Here is a 9,853-nt window from a genome sequence, read left to right as displayed (position 1 = left end):
CATATCTCACTTTCCTGTTGGGGAGATCAGTATAGATCCTTAAGTGTTAATTAGATAGATTATTTTCCTACACAGTAACTGAATGAACAGCTGAGACACTGTTACTTACATTAAAAGCTTTTATCTACAACTTTTAAGAAGTTCAGCTCTATTATTTAAAACAGTTTGAAAAAATTATGGCATTTATACATCATCTTTCCTTTGAAGCATAAGACTTTTTATCAAGTTTAATGGACCTTTGTAATAAGTGAAGTTCAACTGAAATAAGAAAAAACAGGGTCACAGAGAGGCTGACAACTTGTCCCATAACTTTTCAAGATTTCATTATCATTCTACACACACCCTGCCTCCACAAAATAATTTCTAATTACCAATGAGGGACAAAATGCCAAGTCGTGACTTGTATATACAGGAAATTTAAGGCTTCTCTTCAGGGGACACTGGTAAGATGTTGAAGAAAATCACAAAGATAGGAGAAAATAATATAGACCTCTAAGCCTAGATCACATGACTCCAATCTTAGGCTCTCGCGGCTGGAATATTGTCTTTTACAATTTATCTTTTGTTATTTTAAAAAATTATTATCTACGAATAACAATAGGCAGACCCTAGTCTGTCACTACATTAATACAAATTTTTCTTTCGACAGGAATCTGTTCATTCTCCCAGCTCTCATTCCTCCGAAAGAGGAGTTAAGGCCATTCCTTTTAATTCGGTCCCCATCCCAGCGTTTAGCTGACAGGATGCAGAGCTTGTTGCACTGACCACATCCCAAAAAGCCTCGAGTCAAACAATGATGAGCCACTTGGCCTTTTTGCAGAAATACACAAAACGTGTAGAATTGCTTAATTTTATCTCCTCCTAGACTCTTCACTTGGAAATTGGCCGCTCGGGCGAATGTTGTTTTTTCCCCCCGCAGCCATGTGTCGAAGAGCGATTAACACTCGCTCAACAAAACCCATTCCCGGGCCATTTGGGAGTTGCACGCGTTCGCACCCGGGGTTCAGCCCGTTGCGCCTTGACGCGCAACCTTTTTGTTTATGCGGCGAGCTGGGGAGAGAGGGGCGGAGAGGGAGCGCAGCTCTCAGTATGCAGCAGGCAGCCAGGGTATATATATAAAGCTCGGGTCCTGGGTCTGGCGGAGGAAGAGGCCCGGCTGGCCCGCGAGCTGGCAGCCGCCTTCTGCTGGGCCCCGCCGCGCCATGGAAACCGGGGAGCCCTCGGCTAGCGGAGCCGGCGAGTGCGCGCCCCGCTGTTGCCACCGCTTCCCGCCCGCGGGCCCGGACCATTCGCCGCGGCTCCGGGGCGCGGACTCCGTCGGCGGCGCCTCCCCCACCCCGGCCCTACCTCCCGCGTCTCCCCAGCTCCTCCCCTCCGCTCTCCGCCCCCCGCCGGCCCCGGGGCCGCGCTTGGCTGCGGGCGGTCCTCCGGGGTCTGGGCTCCCGTCTCCTCGGCGCGCCTTGTGCCCCCCACCCCGCAGATCCGCAAGCTTCTGGAGACCGTGGGTTGACGCCAGAGACTACAAGGAGCAGGGGGCGCCGCAGCACGCCGCGGAGGCGGTGAGTGAGCGCGCGCCCCGGGCCGTCCCTCCCCGGAGGGCGGCTGAGCCTCCGGGTATGCCCTGCCCGAGGGAGACACACGCCCCGCTCGCCCTTCGCGTATGCTCGCGCCCGCCCGGGGCCCTACCGGAGGCCCCGTGGGTCCTGATGCTGCGAGGGTGTCCTCCAGAGCCACCGACGCACGGATCCGGCCGGGAGAGAGGCTGCTCAGAGCCCCGGGGGTCCCCGTTCCCCGCGAGCGCGAGGAACACTAGACCACTTTCCCCCTTTCTAGAAGGTGAGTGGTCGCTGTGATTGATTTTCTTTCATCCCCAGATGCCGGACGACACCGGGGTGACCAAAGCCTCAGGAAAGCCTTCCCAGTACAGACACCCAGTCAGGTGAGTGACAGGCCACACTGAAGGGCTCCCGCTCCTCCCGCGCAGGGTAGAGCCGGCAATCGCAGCGCCTAGATCTCTGGTTGGCCTTGCGGTTCTTCTCTCTGGGAAAATCTGTCTTCAGGGATCCCAGATGTTCTTTATTCATCGAATTGATAAAGGTGGTTCACGCTCTCACCTAAAAGAACTGTTAATCCGTGCCCACTCAGCAAACTCTTCAAGAGTCTATTATAAAGAGGGAAAGTGGTTGGCATCGTCCAAGCCGACCGGTGACATCTTGTGTCTGCAAGCCAGTTTTGTGTTGTTTAATGCTAAAGGGTTCGAATGAAATTGACTTCACAACGGGCAGAGTGTGTATATTCTTACTCTTTTGCAAACCAGAAGGAAGAATGGTGTTCATAGTTGCAGTTTTACAGCAGATCGTGCTTGACGTGGAAGAGAAAATGGAGTGTAATGAAAATCGTAAATACCACGAAGCTTCCTGAAACGGATCGAGGTTACTTAACATGACAGTGAAGAGCTAGTTTCCCGTTGCTAGCCGCGGGAAGGGAAGTAGGCCTTTCGGTGGAAATCTTTGTAGCTTTTACTCAGGTGAAATGTTCATTCTGCAGTTTGCTGGCTTCAGAGGCCTGTGAAATGCAGAGCCCATGGTATTTGTATGTATATGTTCATAAATAGCTTGTAGAGCTCGATGAATGTTGATTAATTTTCTATGTAGTGATGGGCACAGGAAAAAAAATAATGACACCCCTTTGGCAGGTGTTGTAATAGTTTAGTTTGGTCAGTTTTAGCAGTATGTAAAGGACGTGAAGTACCTAACTGGGCCAGACGGAGTGGGGCAAGGTCTGGGAAGTGTGTATGACACGATGTGGTTACCTAGCTGAGCCTTGAAATTAGCCAGATGGATGGTAGGTGGGGAAATGGCACAGAAGAAATAGCATAGGTGAAGGGATACAGAATCATGGAACAACATGGCTCCCAATGGGAGCCTCAAGGACCTGGAATTGGGTACATGAAGCTGTGGTCATTCCAGCAGGTAAGCCATAGGTGGGATCTTCTACACCTTGGTGTAGACTTTTGTCCTATTCCTGAGTGTGGCATTGGAAATCCATGGCCTTTATTTTGTGGATGGTACTAGGGTTACTCAATGCTAGTATGATCAATTTATGTTTCAGAAAAATCCACTAAGAAAATGGTGTATAGACTTAATTAGAAAACCAAAATGAAATTGGAAGTTACTGTAATTCAGGCAAGCTATGATAAAAAGCCATTCTAAGGCATTAGAAGTAGGGATGGGACTGGGTGAATTTGGGGAATGCTTAGGTGACATAATAGATTAGGCTTATAATGTATTGGATATGGTAGGTAAGGAAGAGTTGAAAAGACAGAATGGCTTCCAAGTTTGTGGCTAGTGACCAGATGAGTGCTGTATTAACAGAGTGGAAAGCAGGGCTTAAAACAGATTTGAGGAACAAGTTAATGAGTCCAATTTTTCATATATTGTATTTAATGTGCCTATGGGGTTTTCAAATAGATTTGTCCAGTAAAGAGCTGTGCACCCACACACGTAGGGGGCCCGGAGTCAAGATCTTAAGTGGAAATACAGACAATTGGGAGTCTTCAATAAATGAACAGTTGAAGAAAGCATGTCAGTAGATCAAGTCTCCAGGGGAGTGAGAGAGGAGAGATGATCACTGTTGATAAAACACTGGGGAAGTTCAGTACCAACCTGTATACAGAGAAAAAGCCCTCCGCAAAGAATACTGAGAAAAATCACTCAGAACAGGGGAGAATTCAGGAAAGTGTGAAGTCCCTGAAAGAGAAGTGGTTACTCAGAGATTCTGCGCAGAGTGTGGTAACAGTTAAACAACGTTCTTTGGGTTTGACAATTCTAGCATTAGAAAATCATGTTTCCTATATAAGAAATCCCTTTCTTTTCTGAACTACTATGGACATTTATTTGTACTTCTTTTAATTTAATTTTATTTTCATTAATTTCTATCTTCAATACTGTTGAGTATTTCTCATTCTTTTTACTCAGTTGTCAACTTCTTGAGGATAGAAACTGTGACTTTTTTCATCTTTGAATTATGAATTTCATCTGGCACAAGAGATCACTAAAATTGTCATTGAATGACTGAATTATTGATGGTTGCTTATTTAGGCACCAAAATTAAAACTCTTTTTGTCATTTGCTTAGAAACATTTATAAACTACAGTGCTTACTTTTCTGTCCTTTACAATGGAGTATACTGAGCATAATGTAACCTTCTCTCTGTTAGAAGCACTCTGTTACAAATGGGTACATGGGGCTAACTACCCTATACTAAAATGCATATAAAATCCATATCCTTCTTCCTTCTTTGCTTTGGAGGAAAATAAAAGAAGACTAGATGGCAAGATTAATATTCGTGAAAAATTCAAAATTCTGAGGCAACTGTGTTATATGCAAACTGTATAATGCCAGAATTATTCTCAATATCCCAATATAGTATTCCAAATTCAGTTGTATGGGGAAAGGGAAGAGAGATGGGATCAAGGCTGGTCCCAGAGGAAGCCTTCTTATAGCCCTGGTGTGAGTACATAGAAAAACTTTAAAATATTGCTTTTTGTACTCTTCTGGACTTACATTGTTAGCTACCTCTGCGACTAGCATTTGAATCTGTGAGTTTCAAGCTCACTAGGTGATTTCTGCTTTTCTGGAAGGTGCATAATATGTTGTTGTCTTTATAAAGTTGGGTTTGAGAATTTTTAATATAATTGTAGGATTCATTTTTTTTTTCCAAAGGATTTTGGAAATTGGAAGACAATCCCTCATCTGTATATTATTAAGAATAAGTATATCTATAACACCTGAAGTGAGCTAAATGTTTGCCACAAAGGGTGTGAATTTTTTTGATCCAGTTTACAGCTTGGATAAAGACTTAAAATGATTAACTAGTTATTGATACTTTGGCAACTAGACTCCCATGACATCTGAGATTGTAGCAATTTTAAACTATCTAAAGGCATTCATCAATTGTTAAGTATATGGAACTCTTAAAATTTGAACATTTCATGAGTATAAGGATTCTGAATGTGAAAAAAAATAAAACATATTATGTTGTCTGCTTCTTTCAGACTATTTTGGCCAAAATCAAAGTGTTATGATTACTTATATCAAGAAGCAGAAGCTCTTCTGAAAAATTTTCCAATTCAAGCCACAATTTCATTTTATGAAGATTCTGATAGCGAAGATGATATTGAGGAGTTGATCTGTGAAAATTAGCCTGATTAGTTACTTGGCGATGACATTAAAAGCTTATAGGATTTAAATCTAGTGTACAAATGTATCATAATCCTTCAAACTAATTTATTTGTATATAAATTATTAATAAAATGAAATATTTTGTATTTCTATAGTAGTTTGGCTTTTTTTACCCCTACACTATAAGTCATGCTACCAATCACACAATACTATGTGTTTGCTAGCAGATGGTGAAAAACACTTTAAGTCATTGTCCATAATTGAGAATGGGAATTAATGCAATGGTTATTAAATCTTAGGGATTTTTAATGAATGATGAATCAAGTAATGCTCACTTTAATACTCCTCTGCTGCCCTTAAATCCAGTAGTAAAATAGCACTGGTGTACAGAAATTAGAGCACTTCATTGAAGGACCCCCAGAATTAAAAAAAAAAAAAGTTGAAGTGAACATGACTTATATGGAATCTAAAAATGAGAGTCAAAAGGCTAGAATTTGATCTTTTTTTCCATTTCTGTGTAAGGGGGAGCTAAGACATTTGGCAAATATGAAACATTCTTCTATAGCATCACCTCCTTTGTTCTGGCTCCTTGCTCTTGGTATTGTCATGTACAGATTTTCTCGTGGGAAGTGAAATAAGACATTCTTAGTGACTAGTTTTTTTTTTTTTTTTTAAATGTAGACTTACAGAAGAATACATGGTCATTTAATGACAGAGAAAATAGGAGCACATTGCAAAGTAGAGGTAACCTAGACTATGGTCATGAAGTTCTTTAACTCAAATGCATCTCACAATAAACATTTTAATTGCAAATGTTTCTTAGTATCCCAGAATGATAATGGGTAGAGGTGAAGGTCAGAAATGGTTACTTGGCTAAGAAATGCCTCTTACTTGAATGGCTACATAGATCACACACTTTTCCTTCTAACTGAAAAGATACTACAAACATTGATTTACAGGCACTCTAAGGACAAGGCAGTTGAAATAGAGCAAGTTCAAATCATGTGTCAGAGTCAGGAAAAGTTAGTAATGGCAGGTGAACAGGGAGAGTTATTTAGAACTGTATTTCTTCTGAAAACTTTCCCCTCACTGGATTCTACACTCAGGATGTGTGTGTTCCGCAAGGGATATGCAAAAAAACCCACCAGGTCTCCAATCTCGACATTGATCATTAGGGACTTCTTTTATTTTTTTTCAAATATTTTATTTATTTGACAGAGAAATCACAACTAGGCAGAAAGGCAGGCAGAGAGAGAGAGGGAGAAGCAGGCTCCCCGAGCAGAAAGCCCAATATGGGGCTCAATCCCAGGAACCTGAGATCATGACCTGAGCTGAAGGCAGAGGCTTTGACCCACTGAGCCACCCAGTGGTGCCTTGGCACCTAGGGACTTCTTTTAGGTGCTCGGTATTTGAGCTTCTTTCAATCTGTCGGAATAGTATGAGGAGCCACTGCTATTTATTGAGTGCCTACTATTAACCAGGCACTGTACTAGGTAGTTTACATATGACGTCTTGTTTAATTCTTACTGAAACCTAAGTCCACGGGGAAAATGAGACTTTGAGATTCTTAAATAACTTGCACAAGCCTGCTCATTTATTAAGTGCAGAGATGGCATTCAAACTAAACCTCTTTGACATAACTGTTTGTCACTTTCCCTGTAGCTTTCAGCGAAGAGAGGAAGTTAGATGAGGAGGAAGAACTTGTGAGTGGGTGAATGGAGCAGGAGACTTTACTAACTTCTTTGACTCATTCGTTTGTCATTAGCGAGTGTTCTTAAATGTGAAGCTTCACCTCATTAGAGTTCTGTGGCTGTTTGCATTTGACGCCTTAACTCTTAAAAGTTTGCTTTTCTGTGCAGCCAGGTGCTTTAGAGGAGAGAATTTCAGAGAACTAAAAATGTTTTGATAGTGTTATTTTATTCGGTATTTCAAGTAGTGTGAGGGTAGGGCTTAACAACAGACAAACACTGGTGTTCTGGGTTAAGACGAGTCTAGAAGAATTTATACTCAGATTCTGTCAGCACCAAGGCTAAGGAACAGCTTCGCTCAGTCTTTAACCCTTCCACGGGATAGCTGTCACCTCACTACGGTGCTGAAATTCAGGGTGCAGGGCTAATGTAGCACGCGTACTTCTGTCGGGTTCCTCCCATGCCTGCGCGGCGCTCGTCGCGTTGGCTCCGCCCCCCGCGGCCTCGACGTGCTGCGTCATGGCGTGCCTCACCCCGGCCGACCCCGGAAGTGGGATGGGGGCTTGGCCTCTGCCCGGCCTCGGAGCCGGAGCGGGAGGTGTTACCTTAGAGGGCTCGAGTTGAGCGATCCTGTCAGGCGACAGGCCCCGGGCAGGGCCCGGGCCAGGGGTCCAAGATGCTGAACGTCCCTTCCCAGTCTTTCCCGGCCCCCAGCTCGCAGCAGCGCGTCGCCTCCGGGGGGCGTAGTAAGGTAAGCGGGTGACACCGTGCCTCTTTTTAAGCTCGCCTCCCGCCGGCGTTCGGTACTACCGAACGGTCCATTCTCTCTTTCGGCCCCCTCTTCCGCCTCCTGTCCTCCTCCCTAGCCTTCGTTCCTCCTGCCCTTGCTGGTTATCTCTTTCCCCGGCCGTCTGCAGTCCTTGAACTATTCTAACCTCCCTTTCTCTCATCTACTGGCCCCTTTCCCCCCATCCTCTTTTCCCCTTCTGGGAAGTCTTTTCCCGCGAATTAAACTGAGTTGTATTTGACAGGGCCAGCACCGTGCTTTTGCCGTTACCATAGGTACTCAGTATTAGCTTCCTTCCCTCAATCTATCCTCGTCTTCCGTCTTTTGTACTGTCCTTTCTGAAAGGAGTTGTGAGTGATCTGGGTTCCCCAGGCGAATGAAAGGTTGGTCAGTAGCGACATTGACCAGTGACCATTCTCCAAAGGTGGGGTCTCCCAGAGCTAGGGAAGATGAGGGGAGCCAGAACAAATGTCTACAATCCTCCCGTGGTTTTACGGACACTTCTCTAAGTCATGCTGGCTTTCTTCTTCTGGTACCTGTTTTATCACACTGTCTTTACTATTGATATCTCTTGCTGACTTTGAAGCTAATAGAATACTCTCTTTGTTGAACATAGTTACTGTTAGCAACAGGTGGAACGCAAATGTATTTTATGTTTATAAAACTTAATAAAATTGTCTCCTGTGCAGTTATTTGTTAGTTCCTCGTTCTGTAAGTTCATCTTCATGTTTTGTTTATATTTTGTTTTTGAAACTTCCACCTACTTGGACCACTTCCCCCAACCCCGCATTTCTGGACTCTTATGTCTTAGCATAATTTAGGATATTTGCTGACTTTTTTTTTTTTCTCTCCACTTAAACTTGGAGTTGACTCTAAATCAGAATTGTGGATTCAGGGGTCTGTAGCTTTCATTAGCTTTTCAGAGGTTTGTAACTCCAGATATAAGAATAATAAAGCTGGGATTTATTCGGTGCTTACGGTATGTAGGTATGTTCTAAGTATTCTGAGTGCTTCATGTGTAGTGTATTAACTCATTTAATCTTATAATAATCCCACAAAATGGTTGCTTTTGTTATCTCTATATCACAGAAAAGAGAACTGGTTAAGAAATGTTGCTTTGGACCCTAAAAGTTTGATGTGATGTGACTCTGGCTGTGATATTATTTATCACATTTATTGCTCCATAGCTCCATCATCATTCAGCTATCTAATCATCTGTCCCCTCCTTCTTGATGTTTGACTTTTTCTGTCCTTGAACTAAACGCTTGGCTCATAGTATAGTCTTTTTGGAGAAAAAATTTCTGAATTAAAATATAAGAGTAGCTGGCCTTCTGTACTAAAACTGCAAACCACGTTCTCAGCATCCTTTTAAAGGAGAAAGCTCGGAGGCAAAGACAGAAGGTCCACAGGAGGTGATGGCAAAGGTGAGTCTTTAGATCCAAAAAGAGAACGAAGTACAGTTATTGCACAATTTGAAGGGAAACTGAAATTTTTTTTTCCCCTTTATGAAATGAGGTAATCTTGCACATATCAGAACCTGATTCAGGATTGTGTGAAATAGGAAGAGGTTGAAGAAGATAGAAGCCAGTTCAGGAAGTTGTATATCATAATAGTGAAAAGCATAGACTTTTGGGTGAGAAAGACCCAGATTCTTTTCCCAACTCCCGTGACTTAGTCTCTGAGTCTCAATTTTCTCAGGTGGAAAAGAGAATAATAGTACCCATTTTATAGGGCCATTCATAAGATTAAATGAGATGTTTTTTGGTATGTGGTAAGCACTCACTGTGTTACTTGCTCTTAGACTTTCATTCAGATTCCATGGATTATTGTATGGTTAAGTCTTGAGCACAGTGTCTGGTACGGAGTATGTATTCTACGTATCATTTTTTTATTATTCTACTAATACTAGTAAATAATTATTTTTTGAAAACCTACTGTATGTTGGAGATGTGGTCTCTGTTTCCAAGGAGTTTAGTCTAATAGATTGTACAGACTAATAAAGAGTTGGTTATAAATGTCATATGTACTATAACTGTGTGTTATGACTACAGAGCAGTTGGGGTCAGAGGAGACTTCTGGAGGAGACAATGTCTGTAGAAGAAAGGGAAGGAATTGGGCCAGGCCAAGAAGCAGGTATTTCCTAGCAATCGAGGAATCAGTTCCCATTTAGCTAAAGTATTTAATAGGAAGGAGCA

The 9,853-nt window shown here is 43.0% G+C and overlaps 2 protein-coding genes across 4 annotated transcripts in view; both read left to right on the top strand.

The window, feature by feature from the left end:
* The first annotated feature begins 1,040 nt into the window (after positions 1-1,040).
* RIPPLY2 (ripply transcriptional repressor 2) lies at positions 1,041-5,245 on the top strand. Its single transcript, XM_046006055.1, has 3 exons — positions 1,041-1,559; positions 1,875-1,939; positions 5,057-5,245. Exons 1-3 carry the CDS (start codon positions 1,041-1,043, stop codon positions 5,202-5,204), a joined length of 732 nt encoding a protein of 243 aa, XP_045862011.1. The 3' UTR covers positions 5,205-5,245.
* The window catches only part of LOC123942484 (cytochrome b5 reductase 4), a 97,938-nt gene continuing 89,688 nt past the window's right edge, over positions 1,604-9,853 (top strand). For 2 of the 3 annotated variants that reach the window (XM_046006435.1, XM_046006434.1), the window contains exon 1: positions 7,422-7,622. In XM_046006435.1, coding sequence (XP_045862391.1) covers positions 7,548-7,622 — 75 coding nt within the window. In that variant the 5' untranslated portion in view covers positions 7,422-7,547. Of the gene's footprint in view, positions 1,837-7,421; positions 7,623-9,853 lie in introns of those variants that run through there. The other variant, XM_046006436.1, reaches the window with a different exon arrangement.

Source organism: Meles meles, chromosome 5, assembly GCF_922984935.1.
Source record: "Meles meles chromosome 5, mMelMel3.1 paternal haplotype, whole genome shotgun sequence".
NCBI lineage: Eukaryota > Metazoa > Chordata > Mammalia > Carnivora > Mustelidae > Meles > Meles meles.
Note: the sequence above shows the minus strand (reverse complement) of the source record. Positions and strands in the feature narration are given on the sequence as shown.